Consider the following 13,973-nt stretch of genomic DNA (forward strand, 5'->3'; position numbering starts at 1 on the left):
AGAATGAATGAAGGCGATAAGTCCTCCATTAACCTTAACTAAAATGGAAGACGCAGTTGGCCGTTTGCTGCTTTCCAAAGCTCCGGGTCCTGATTGTCTATCCGGTGAATTTTAGAAAACAAAATCTGCTGTATGCCCTGCCCTCCTCCAAATTTTCGAGACTACCCTACTGAAAACCAAAAGTTATTCGTGGCAATAACCTCATAAAATCTCATCGAATCGCATAGACTCTCATGCGGTGCAATCGTTATAATAAAATATCGTACATCATTTATGATAATGTACAAGAAGCTATGAGACCTTATGCAAATATATGCGACTTGTATGTGGTTTCTTATGAAAATTGAGTGAGATAGTGAGAGAAAATGTGGTTATTGTCTCATTAAATTTTTTCAGTAGGGCAGTAATCACCCAAACTTTAAAGATGCTATTTTTAATACAAGGATAGGCCACAGTACACATCAAACGGGATCACACCTGCTGGCGAAGTCGGGCGATTCGTTCTTGTGTCGGATCAAAGTTGACAACAGGCTTGTTTTTGATCCTTCTAGCCCTGCCCGCGTAACGTAATGTGCTGAGGGTCTCCTCCATGTTGCTGTCTGCCGGGCAGATGCAGGCAATCATCACATTGTGGCTGTTGCCCCCCAACGAATCTAGAGAAATATAAATGAACGCGGAAGAGGAAACTCAGTGCTAGGAAGTGACGCATCTGTAACGTAGTTACCATAAACCAAGTTTAATGCTACCTCCAAACGATAGGTTGCCTAGTCCACGAACATACCAGGGACATCGAGAACCACGTTTTTAAATTACTTTTAGCAAATATTGGTCCTCCAAGTCTTTCTGGCTATATTGGCAATAGTTCAGTGGCAAGAATATAACTGTCTCTCTGAAAGCTAAACCTAGAAATATCCCATAAAAAGCGTCCTTGGAAAACAAAGGACAGACCGCCGCCGTCTAGAACTGAATTTCAGCGCACCATGACCTCGCGTATTCGTTTCTGAGTTGTTTATTGACGCATGCATTTTGCTCGTAAAATTGGCTGGCACTATAGTTTCACCGATATACCTTTTATTGTCTTCTAGCTTTAGAAATCTCCGATTTTGGCAAGGCTCGCCTCAGTGTGACTAGAATTTGGAATTATTTCGACGCAGACCAATACGTACTCAGCGTCCTTTTAATCACTGTAGAGCCTCCCCACTTTGTAGTCGCCTTATTTTAGTTAAACCCTCGTGGCAATTAAATGCTTCTTATCAGAAATGGTTCCCATTTTTGAGGCAGCTAGGATTTACTTATACCTCCAAGCATACAATTTGCAAAATGAAGGGGCATAAACAATAAAATATGCTTTAACAGCCATCGTCTAAAACTCACAGCACCTTGTTAGAGGGTCAGAAAACTTTATGCATATTTCGAACAGTCCCTAATACATCGAGGGAAACATACGTGGTGATCCCATAAAAATGTTACTTGTCCCGTATCAGCCGAAATTTACGGTTGTTTAATGGTACTCAGAGACTCAGACGGCACTAACAAAGTGTCTTATCACTGTGTTCTCACCATGGCACGGGTGATGCTGCACAGTTTTCCTCCTGAGTGCACTATCACACACATTAGAGCGTAGCTGATGTATATACCATGTTTAAGCAACAGCGGAAAAGGACAGACGAGTGGAAGGAGGTACACAACGACGGTGGAGGTGCACAAAGCATTTGTGTACATCCTTCCACTCGTCTCTCTCCTTTTGCACTGTTACTTAAACATGGATGATCACCAACTAGCCCAAACCTCCGTTCTTCTACAGCTGATGTGTAACCTCTCCCACATTGGTCGCATGCTCAGACTCGCATGATTTTACCATTGCTGTTCGTCGTCTGAAAATTTCTAACACCGGCTTCAACCCTTTCGGAATATAGTGTCCCATCTTTCTCCGTATACTCAGTCACTGGCAAAATCTTTTCCTGTTACCCTGGTACTTTCGTAATATGCATCTTCTAAGAATGCAATGCCACAAACGCCAAGAGTAGATCGATGAGCTTTCACCACGGCGCAGCTTTTAGACACACACACAGACAGGCAGCTGTCAGTTGTAAAAAGGGCACATGGTGGGCGCATGGTAAATTCCGCCTAATCTGGAGCAGAACAGTGCAGTTTGCATTGGCGAGTCTCTCATGGACAACAGTACCAAGCTGATGTCTCGCACAAGTCAACTGCTATGCCTTGCAACTGCAACGCGCACTAATTTAGTATAGGTACTGCCACTTCTCTCACGGCGAAGTGTGAACAATTTTAGACCTTTAGTATAGTAAACTATTGATTGCGGATCTAGGAGAAAATAGGTTAGTGTCCCGTAACTAATCATCCGAGTTGCGTCATCCACAATCCCGCTATAGTAAACTGGAATATATCAAAGTGAAACTCAGCTCTTATTTTTTATTGCATAAGCGACTCGACATTTTTTCATTTATACTAAAGCCGTTTGTATTTAGACATGAGTATAGTAAAAGGGCACCAAAACATAAATACCTCAGGAGATAGGACACCAGGCCTCCAGGGGAGCCCCAAATAACAAAATTTTATTCACAAATATCACGTCAATGTCGTAGGATAAACTTCTGTCTGCCATATTTCCCATTTGTGTAGCCCTGTCTGTACAGTGAATATGTTTCTCTCGTCAGTCTTACTCTGATTTAGCAATGTGCACATATAAAAATCACTAACAAATCAAATACGCTAAGAGTATGGTGGGGTACAATATAGTCGTAAGCAGCAGAGGTGCAGATTGAATGTTTCCTAATATCATATCTGTGTGAGTTAACACCGTTCGAGGAAAATAAAAAGGTTGGGCATTACTATTGGACACCCTTACTAAACACTGACTAACAATACCTCAATCTCAACACACGTAATTCTCGAAATACTTTTGAAAATTTTAGATCAAATGTCATTCTAAATTACAAAAACAAAGCTCTATGAGAAAACCTGACACCGACAATATTAAATTCCGGGCAGTTCAATACGGTTGCAGCGCAGCTGGTTACTGCAGAATCGAGAGCTTCTCAATACCTGGGCCAAACTACAGCTATAACCCAAAGCAAGGACACAGCGAAAGGAAATAACATCAGTAGGCGCTAGTATAAGTCAAGATATGTGAAATTAAAGACCTGAACTGGGATAAAAATATCCGTTCGCTTTAGTGCACTTTACTTAACGATGTTTAAGTGGACTGAGAAAAACAACATGAAAAATAAAAATTTTTGTTAACCTCGTTAAGGCACCTAGGTTTGTCCTGCAGAGTTTTGTGGATGGAGCCATGACAGACAAAGGAAGTCGAAAATGTAGTCGTTAAATGCAATCCGCATTATTAACTCCAAGTATTGGTCAAAGATGCGCTCTCTAAAACTTGAGATGGTGGTGAAGAAAGCAATTATTGTGCGCTGTGCACAGTAAAGTACACAGTATGTGCCACATTCCCAATGCGCAACCGTGCAACCCAGGCATGATCCCAGCCAAAAAATGTTTGTACGTACCCTGAAGCAGCCTTGTCAGTTTAGAGTCTCGGTATGGTACGTGGGGGTCGCCATCGCATAGAGCGCTGATGACATTGCCAAGTGACGAGTGGCCTCTGTTGATTTTGATTCCTGTGAACAAATTAGGAGTACACACTCATCCATCTTTTGGCACTGATAATGATATGTCAGCTAATGGCAACCAAACAGCTAAACCCTAGAACACGATATGATTTGATATCAAGCGCTGTATCTTTGAAAATGAAATACTAAATTACAACCGTGTGCTGTGATCGCAATGGATAATTTACTATTACGCGTAATTCGCTTATCACAAAAGCCATGTAGGACACTGGTTAAGACGTCCTGAGTCACTTGCGTGAGCAATGAAGCAAAGTATTGAACCTCGTAGAGAAATATTCAACCCTACATGTAGTGAATGAAATCTGGCTTTCAAACCAAATTATCGAAACGTCGACTATAAAAGCTGCATGGAGAACATGGCGGACTACAAGCTGCACAAAAACTGTACTTTATCGTCCAAAAATTTCGATATCATTGGATATGTTACGGAGCGTAACAGTAGCGCACCCTCATCTGAACTATTCTGCCTCAGTTTGACTACTGTGCCTTTTTACCTTCCAGCTGCTCGCCCTTTCCCAGCATTAGAGCTATCCACCAACAACTAGCAGCTTAAACATTGAAACAGTGGAAACAAACCTTCCTTGAGCCTTTCGCCAACTGCCTTAGTTTTTCCAGCTCGTTCAGATCCAGTGAGATCCCCTGTATGGAACTTGGCTAGCCTTATGGAGACACCATCTCCTTTGTCCCGCTGCTCTACAATCATGGTGAAGATTGCGTGAGACCGAGATGACCGCAAGTTTATGTTGGTCGAAGCTGTGCATCGAGATGCAGAGGCATTGTCGAGGAGCTGGATTGTCTCTTCGGGAGTGGTCACACTTATTTCCGTCAGGTTGGTCACCTGTTCATACAAGTTGAAACAAAAGCACAGACAGTGTATCAGCAAGCGTTCGCGCTCAATGTGAAAGCTGAAAATGGGATCAAAAGAAAGAGCGAACATTTCTAGTACCACCCTTTTTTCATCTGAGAATAAGCATGCAAGGAACATTGCACTGTTCAAAAATACCAAGTATAGAAATTTCATCATAAGTTCAAGGCGCGAAACCAAACACGGGCACAAGAAAGGCAACGGGAAGGAGCGCTTCGTCCCGTTGAATTTCTTGTGTCCATGTGCGTTTTCGCTTCTTGAACATGGACTCTCACCAACTAGCCCGACAAAACGTTATTTCAAGGTAGATATTTGGTCACAGCCCTTTTATAAGTTTAGGAGAAGGAAGAGAATACATTTATTGTGAGGCTGAAATGAATTGTGAAAGGAAAGTGGGGATGGGATGGCTCTGGGTGGCAGACCCCATTCCAAGACGCCATTGGCCGCTGCCACTGCTCGAGATCTCTGGATCCGGGCCCGCTCCTTCAAGTCCGAGCTGGACAGGGCCGCCTTCCAGCCCTCCCTAGTTGGATGTTATAACTGCTATATTTGTGTTTTGCTGGCAAGCCTAGACCATGTGGGATAGGTCAGCATACTGCCCGCAGAATTTGCACCTACCCGTGAATGCCGGATCCACGTACGTATTTTAGTATGGCGAGATTTTAAAACACCCGGTTTGAAGCCTTGGCGGCTCACGGGAGCTCCCCCCTGCAGAGGCGGAAATGAGTTTCCATCTTCGCATAAATTATGAGCGGGATTGTTATAGTTGCTGCGGTGCAACCGGATTATTTTAGCGGAACCACGGGTAGGAAAGCTCGGGAACCGCTTGAGCGGTCTCGTTCCCCTCCACCGTCTGGCGACCGTACACCCACATTATTTGTTTTTTTTACAAGTAGCTGAATCTGAATTGCTCGTATGTGCCAATAATATTCTGCAGGTGAGTGGCGCTATCGTACCCCGCACGTAATTTCGGCAAACCTGTTGCGAGTCCAAGATTATATACGCTGCGTCTGAGTGGGTGGAGGCCAGCGCAATCGCCACTTCCTCCAACATCAGCGCGTCATTAGTTTTTACCGAGAGCCCGTTTACCTGTCTTTCTTCGTACACAACAGTGATGGTGCAGATGCCGTCCTCGCGGGGTACCCGCTGCATCCACGTAATATATGTGCCTCTTTTACTGCCTTAGTTATTTTGCATAAATGTTGCTCTGCAGGCTTGCAGCTTCCCCTTATTATGCTCCCAATTCATGTTTTTAGAGAGCGGCTTAACCGTCCAAATATCTTCCACATATCCCAGATGTCCACTCTGTTTTCGATGACGGGGAGATGATGGGAAGAAGCCCGAGAATTAGGTCTCAGAGGTTTTGCCTGCCTATGCTGGTCACGGACAGCTTAGAAATATGTTTTGTTCTGCGGGTCTCAATCTGCTCCCGTATGCTATTATGGATCCCGATTTGGAGCAGGCACTCCGCATAGGTTATGGCCGGGAGTCCTAGCGCCTTTTTAACCGCCGCCCGAATCACCGCGTCAAGGGTTCCACGGTCGCTCTTCCTAAGCTTGAGATAGGGCGCCACGTACCCCCACGAGTGACGCCGAACGCCTAAACCAGGCAAACAGTTTCTTGTTCAAGACGTACACCGTTCTTGCCGGCGATCCTACCAATCATCCTACTAATTTCTCCGCAGGTGGACTTTCATTTTTCAGGGTCTTGTAAGTGTTACCCAGGTTATCAATTCGCAATCCCAATACCCGAAGTATGTCCATTTCTGGTATCGGATTGCCGTTGACGTAAATGTGTATGTTTTGTCCTAGATCATTAGGTTTTGCAATGTGCAAGAGTTCTGATTTATTCGGAGCGCACCCCTCTCGGATGGCTCCCACCATCTGGCCTATGTTACCCATGCAACGACCAGATGGTAACGTCGTACGCGTAGATGGCGTGGCGTACGCCATTCACTGGCGTTGAGCTTCTCTGGGAGCGCTATGAGGGCAACGTTAAAGAGCAGCGGAAAAGAACAGCTCCTTGAGACGTTCTCCGTGTTCCCATATCGAATGGCCCGAATTTTTATTGCCTAAGCAATACTACGCCAGGTTTCAACCCGTAGCGTAAACCTGGCCGGTAGCCACGTTTGACATTTACAGCGACCGTAGATGGGGCCCCTCTTCAAGCCGTTGGGTAAACCCGGTCGGTAGCCCGCCGCGCCGCGGAAGCAGAAGAAGAAGAAAGAAGGCAGAAGAATAAGAACAGAAAGAGAAGCTACGTCGGCTTTACTTACGCAACCTACCGGATTGAACTAAAGCTAAACCTCAGCTAATTTTTTTATTGCCCAATCTGATATAAGATTTCTGATTTTCTAAGTTTTTATGTAGCTAAAATATTTCTCGCCGCAATTGTTGCCGTTTGAAATTTTCACTTTTACAATACTTCACGTTTTCAAAGACCATCATCAGGTCCAGGGTCCAAATCGCCCTGTCTCTGAACTCCCTAAAAGGGGATCAATAACTTCCCTATTGATTTGGTGCAGTACATCCTGCGCTGATAAAAGTGGCCGGAAGCCGAACATCGAGGGCGGCAGCAGCCCATGCTGTTCCAAATAGTCGGACAGACTTTGCCTTACTGCCACCTCCATGAGCTTACCGGTGCAGGACGTGAGAGTGATTGGTCTTAAATTTTCTTTTTTATCTTTATGCCCGGCTTTGGGATGAACATTACTATGAATGTTTTCCAGTCATTTGGTAACATCCCGAGTCCCAGCAATCATTACTGGCCGTAAAATCTTCCAGAGTTTGATCGTTGAGGTTGGCCAGAAGGCCGACCGTTATCAGGTCGTCTTCCGGTGTCGTATCTCGCCTCATACTAATTATTGCGGTTTTTATTTCTACGACGAGGAATTCTACATCCTAATTATGATGTTTTTTCTATAGTGTATGTTCTCAATTCCTCATCTTCATCTACGGTCGTACATGAGTACGTTTCTTTTAGTTTGCCGGCGAGCTGTGTTCCGTGCCTTTGAAGTCATTGAGTACCCTCCTCAAGTTACTGCTTTGTTTGCCTTTGGATTTATTAGGTTCAATGAAGCACCTCCCTACCCTACTGAAATAACTGTATGGGGCAATAACCTCACATTTTCTCACACAATCTCATTCAGTTCACAGAAGAAATCACATACAAGTCGTATATAATTGCATAAGGTCTCATAGCTTCTTCTACATTATCATAAATTATGTAGGATATTTTATGATAACTATGTGAACCGTATGAGAGTCGATGCGATTAGATGAGATTTTATGAGGTTATTGCCACGTAGAATTTTTGGTTTTTCAGTAGGGTACTGAAAACATGTGAGGCAATATCCTCACATTTTCTCACACGATCTCACTTAATTCGCATAAGCAATCACATACAAGTCGCATATAATTGGATAAGATCTCATATACTCTTGTGTATTATTATAAATTATGCGAAATATTTTATGATAATGATGTCCACCGTATGAGAGTCTATGCGATTAGGCGAGATTGTGTGAAGTTATTGCCTCGTAGAACTTTTGGTTTTTCAGTAGGGCTGACAAGGCTCCATGTACTTTTCCTGCTGAGGGTGCCTCAGATGGATTCGCATCTGGATATCCAGATGTTTTTTGCTTCAGATCACGCTTATGTTTCTGCCTGTTTGGTTAGCTGGGAAATTCTAATTTTAAGCTTACAGTTCTGCATTAAGGTTTATGAGCGCAGCACAATGCATAAGCACTGCAACATTGCTAATGCGGGTGCCCCAAAATAGGAGCAGCCTATTATAATCACGTAACTATATAATCATAGCCGACGTACTTCAAACTGCACGCTCCTAATCATGCTGTTAGCCCAAAACAATTTAATGCACTAGTGAAGTGTTACCCTTATCGTGCCAGCGTGGTCCTCCTGTATCGTCAATGGTTCTCGGAATGAAATTTTGGAGAATAAATCAAAAATATTTTCCTTGCATATCTGCGAGAAAGTAGAAATGACATTAAATCCATGACATGCCAGTTGTACAACTACAAACCTGATGCCTCCTACATTTAGGTTCAGTTTGTATCTCAAAGGCATGAAAGAAAATTCAGTTGCACTAGAATATTCGCCTGCTTATTCAAGGAATTTGCAGAAAATAAAGGAAAAACCCTTGATGTAGGTATAACATACAGGGTTACTTCAAGAGAAATAGGCATATACACAGAAAGCAGAGCATAGACAAGTAAAAGCTTGAAGGGTCAAGACTTCAAGCAAATGATCCATCAGCCAGAAGTTGATGACCGTGCTTGGTTTGCCCACAAAGTCTACTACGATCGCGCTCGAATCGAAACAGAGCTGGATCTTTTTTCCACTCAGATTGCTAAAATAAAATAAAGGCCGCTTATTCCGCCTATGTGGTGGTTGTGTAAAAGGTTAAAATCAATAATTCCTTCAGAAGCAGCATTCATGTCTTTTGACGACAAACGCAATGGCGCAATCTCGTTGTGCGATGCTTAGGAAATGGTCGAATTGTGCAACACATTAGTGAACAAAGCTTCTCTATTTATAGGAGAACTCGTTCAAGAAGCACCACTTGGGAATGAAGTCTTCATCTCAACAAATATATCGGTGGCGTTTCACTCATGACCTGATTATCGACAGTCATATATACATACAGCAGAATAGCTCTCACAGTTTGGCTCTTTAAACTTTATTGGCCATATTTAGTACATTTTCGCGAATTACACGTCTCGTATTTGCTGTCTTGCATACAATGCACTCACCTCGAGGAAAGTAGCTCGCACAAGGAATATTTTCTCTGTGCTTGTCGCGATATGCTTGAAAATATTGTCAACTATCCTGGAGATAATGCTCGCATCGTCACAGCCGGTGTCATTGGACGAAGAGCGCGTTCCCATAGTGAACGTTTTTCCAGAGCCCGTTTGGCCATAGGCGAGAACGGTGCCGTTGTAGCCTTGAACATAGAAGATACATGTTTGGTTTCAAACATATTTGCTGACGTGAGCTCATTGAAAATGTAAAATTGGATCTAGCAAGTATAAGCGGATGGGGGCCTCATAGAAAATTAGCAAAACGCACAAACTATACCTACAACTAAGAGATGAAAAGGGGGCGCCCCATTTCCTGACAAATTTGGGTATGACGACAATACGGACACGAAGTTAAAAAATTTATAACGTGAATGTGCTCAAAATCAAAGTCCGAGACAGCCACTGCCTTAGCTTAGGCGTGCATGCGACGTGTGATGGATGTGCACGGTCTGGATGCGATGTAGAGGGCTTGGAACCAATGGCAGCAGTAAGGCCTTCTCTTTTTCAGAGCACTCCTGATGAAAAAATGATTACAGAATGCGCATTCTTCAAGGAAAGCCCCAAAAAGAATAGAAAATCACTTTTGCCTGGGCCCTCTTGGTTTTCAATGCCATACGTCTTCTCTCGTGCACACACCTCGATCACGGCGATTTCAGCTTACAGACGCCTAATAGAAATGTGCAACACGTACTAAACTGTTCAGTTTTGGTGCACAATATGATGCATATTGTTGCTACTTGAGAAGCGCATTACACTGCCAGTGTTTTTGCTGTCTCCAGTTTGAACTCTTGCTGCATGTTGCACTTACGATAGTTCACCAACTATAGGCAAATGAAACAGTTATGTGGGCAGAGGAAAAAAGGTATTCAATCCTTTATGACGTTTTTGTGTCTGCTGTAATTTCATTTGTGCCATGAGAGAAATCGAACATTTTTGTTGCAAACGCTTAACCACATGCACTCTTCAAATTTGGTGGGCTGGCTCAATACCTCGCTACGTGTGGCTTTCAAACCAGCCCCAGGACAAGCTTTGGACGCCATCTCGGTAGCCGGTTTCTTCTCATGCTAAGTTGCCAGACTTTCGAGCTGCGCTTCGGATGTCGCCGCCTTCATACGTTTTGACAAGGTTGGACTAAATACGTTAATTAGGCCTCCATCCTAAGCAAAACCTAAATCACCCGTTACATACTTCGCTAAACCTAACCATACGTACAAAATACGCGAATTAAAATTTAAATCAATGAACGCTAGATCATATATTTATATCCATTTATGCTCTGAGCCAAGCTAAATCACATCTAAATGCTTTAGCTGCTACGCAGAACGTCCCCTGAATGAATGAATCTGGCTCCAAGATCACACCAGGGACCCTCCTTTCGGCATGGATTGAGAGAAAATGTAACTACATAATTTATAGGCTTAGATTGACATTCGATGACACTATAGAAGCAGATAAATGACGCTGTTCATCAGATAATATGCGGCAGCGATATAGTGCCGTGGCAAGTTCTACACCGTAAAATGCACCAGAGGTATTTATAGTGAGTTAATAATACTGGCATGCAGGACATTTACTCTTCCGTTCGCCTGCCAAGGCCTGCTAAGGTACAGAATTTGACTCGTTTGAGATGTTTCAGCTATCAAAGAGCCCATTTCATCTCTTCCATCAATAGATGGGTTTATTGAAATGGAAGGCAAAGAGGCTGGCCGAATTGTTTAAAATCTGGCCTGCTACTCTGCCCTGAGGAAGGGGAGAAGAGAGAGGATCAGATGGGTGACGATGTGGGAGAAGGCCTATGGAAAAATTATACAGGCACCATAGTTCGCTTACAAGCTCGAATCGAGTCTGGTGGCGCACCAAAAACGGAAGACAGCCCGCACTGCCTGTACACCCTTCCCCTTGTCCTTCCAAGCGAACAGCAGCAGCTCCTCCGACAGAGGCCTCTTATCCAAACGCTTCGAAGAAACGAAGAGAACAGTTCTTTCACGCGCATACATCAAAATATGTTCTGGGTCTGTACCGTTCTTTTAAGACAAAAACCTTTCAAGGATCACGTCGAAAATCTCGCGCACGCGAGATTGGTTTCACAGATGTGTCCGGCAGACGTCGCAATTGGTTCTAAAGTCGACATAATTTATCCGGCCAGGACGCCGAAATACGTTTTGACGTCGACATAATTTCCCGATTCGGCTACTTAAGACTAGTTCCTATAAAAGCCCAGTATGGTCCATGTAAATCCTTTCAGTCTCGCGTGTCAAGCAGAGGAGTCCTAAGATGCCGATGTCACCGACCACGACACCAAAGGAAAGAGAGAAACGAAATTATAACGAGTACACAAAGACAATATACAGGTAGAAGAGAAGAGGTTGAAGAAACGAAGGTGCAAACGCTCTCGCCATTAAGCTCTTAAGTGAAATTAAATGCAATCTTGTAATTTGTTTGTAACTGTGTTTTTGTTGTATCTGAATGTCCATTGAATTTACTGGATAAGGAGCCTCACTGTCTGACGATCGTCTTTGACTCTCTTCACCTCTCAAAACAATAATACATGTACAGGTGCTGTTAAATTTTTTCTCCATTGAAATTCAGCGATTGTGCAGTCATTTCAAGCCACAAAATTTTGGTTACTGAGAAAGTGTTTGCTACGGCTGCAAATACATTACAATGTTTAAATAAGGTAGAAGATGTTTCATTCTGCATCTGGAGATGATGTAAACCAGTGTGAAGTGCATGCATGGAACCATTTCTGTTTGCTGTGCGTGTTTCGGAGCTACTCACAAGAAGACATTATTGAAAAATTCCCACCGATTTTAATAAAGCAACTTCTTCACGCATTACTGTTGTTAAGCGCCTTTCTCAGCTGTTTCTTTACTCGTAGATTAGGAGCGCGCTGTCACACATTGCCCATCTTACGCCTTGTGTTGTTGCGGTGCTTTATCATGCTCTACACAGCACCACAAGAACAGATAAGTGGTGCAGGAACACTGCGGTCTATCATTGCTTTTCGGAGCAAGACTGCAATGACCAGCGTTTTGTTCATTACCCTTAAATAACGTTTAGCGTGCGAAAGGTCATTTTCTAATTCATCATGCTAGGCAACAAAATAATTCAGCCTAATTTAGCTATACTATGTTACTACCTTAATAACGTCTTCTAGAAAATCAACCACCTATACGTCACCACCATACCTAGCCACCAAGGCAAGGGAAACCAGGAATACTGGTTTAACAAAATTTGTAGGCTCTTGAAAAATGGCGCTAATCTCTCATTTCAGAAAGGTAGCGAGTTCGTCAGAACCCGACATTATGAAAAACGTAGTAACAATTTTGGCACTACAACAATGCGCCAACACCGTTGTTCTCTTTAACGGCGATGCAAGAAAGGTAAATAACGATGCTGCCACATTTTCGTGTCTCCAGAACCAAGTTTACCCGTGGGATAGAAATGAAAACTTTTAATCGTTATTTTTGTGGGCAGTCTTTATATGCTCACCTTCAAATATCCTGGGCAGCAGGCTGGAGACGCATGCCTCGTAGACCTCAGCCTGGCTCGATTCTTCACCGAAAACGTAGTCAAATTTGAACATTTTTTCACCACGTAAAACCATAGTCTGTTCATTCGGCACTGTCCGTGTGCAAACTTGGCACCCTTCCAGTACTTCATTGGACACTAGTGGGCGGCAGCGCACCGCCACTTTCACGGGGATAGTTTTCTCCATTCCGGTTTTGATTGAGCAAGAGGTCTGCAGAGAAAAATGATAATCAAAGGGTTAAACTTTGTCCGAAAGCAGCTAACGAGGAAATGAAAGAGAAACTTTGGAGGTACAGCAGTAGCTTGAAACATTACTACAAAGAGGTGTGCTGCGCATCTGGCATTGCAATGAGTTGCCGCAATTCACTGCAAATTCAAAAATGAGCCGACGCATTCATTCAAGAGCCTCACAAATCCGGTACGTTTAATCTCCAGCGCTTAAAAGCAGATGAATGCGGAAAAAACAACAACAGAGAATTGCTTAAAGAATACATCTATGCTCGATTTAAATAAACAGGAACAGAGAGAGTGGTTGAAAGCAGCAACCAGCTGAGTAATCTGCCCGTGCACAACTATGGTATCCCTTTCATGCTTTTAAAGTGAAAGCTTTACTGGATTAGTTCCGCGAGTTTCGCCGTGGTCGGCCAAGACTTTAATTGCGCATGCGCACATCGCTATGGCAACCAGCTGCGTCGGCTCACCACGCCGGATCTCCACAGCGGCTCCGGGCTCCCGCATAACAACGTGACTAGCCGCAGAGCTTAATATACGCAGAGGCCTGCGCGCTTGGTAGGCAGACGCACCATGGGGGTGAACGTGGAGCGCATGTGGAAGGGCGAATCCAATCTGTTTATATTAGGCTTTGGAGAAGAAAGGCGAAGAATCTTGGCTAGGTATCTCGGAATCATGGACACCTAATCTTAATTAGGTCAAGGACCCTTGCAGGCCAAACTCCCGGCCACAGCAGCCTTGGCTTTCCTAGCGCATTGAAGCTCTCGCGTCTCTTAGATGTCAATCATAAGACAAGAACGGCGAAAGCCTACCCCTCATCTCCTATCATTTGCCTCCCATCGCTAAGCATTGTTACTTCTTTTTAGTTAGTTGC

At 43.7% G+C, this 13,973-nt stretch overlaps 1 protein-coding gene across 1 annotated transcript; it reads right to left on the minus strand.

The window, feature by feature from the left end:
* Positions 1-471: 471 nt before the first annotated feature.
* LOC146184002 (chromosome-associated kinesin KIF4-like) lies at positions 472-13,055 on the minus strand. Its single transcript, XM_084608468.1, has 6 exons — positions 12,830-13,055; positions 9,290-9,480; positions 5,497-5,664; positions 4,230-4,491; positions 3,531-3,641; positions 472-653 (listed from the first exon to the last, which is right to left on the minus strand). Exons 1-6 carry the CDS (start codon positions 13,053-13,055, stop codon positions 472-474), a joined length of 1,140 nt encoding a protein of 379 aa, XP_084464594.1.
* Positions 13,056-13,973: the final 918 nt, after the last annotated feature.

Source organism: Amblyomma maculatum, chromosome 7 (genome assembly GCF_055883805.1).
Source record: "Amblyomma maculatum isolate TAMU_Amacu chromosome 7, ASM5588380v1, whole genome shotgun sequence".
NCBI lineage: Eukaryota > Metazoa > Arthropoda > Arachnida > Ixodida > Ixodidae > Amblyomma > Amblyomma maculatum.

Coding starts and splice junctions, on each gene's coding strand:
- LOC146184002 (XM_084608468.1), bottom strand. CDS start 13,055: ATGGAGAAAACTATCCCCGTGAAAGTGGCGGTGCGCTGCCGCCCACTA. Junction 5,665..9,289: donor TGCGAGCTACTTTCCTCGAG/GTGAGTGCATTG, acceptor ACGTGGATGCAG/CGGGTACCCCGCGAGGACGG. Junction 3,642..4,229: donor TGGCGAAAGGCTCAAGGAAG/GTTTGTTTCCAC, acceptor ATTTGTTCACAG/GAATCAAAATCAACAGAGGC.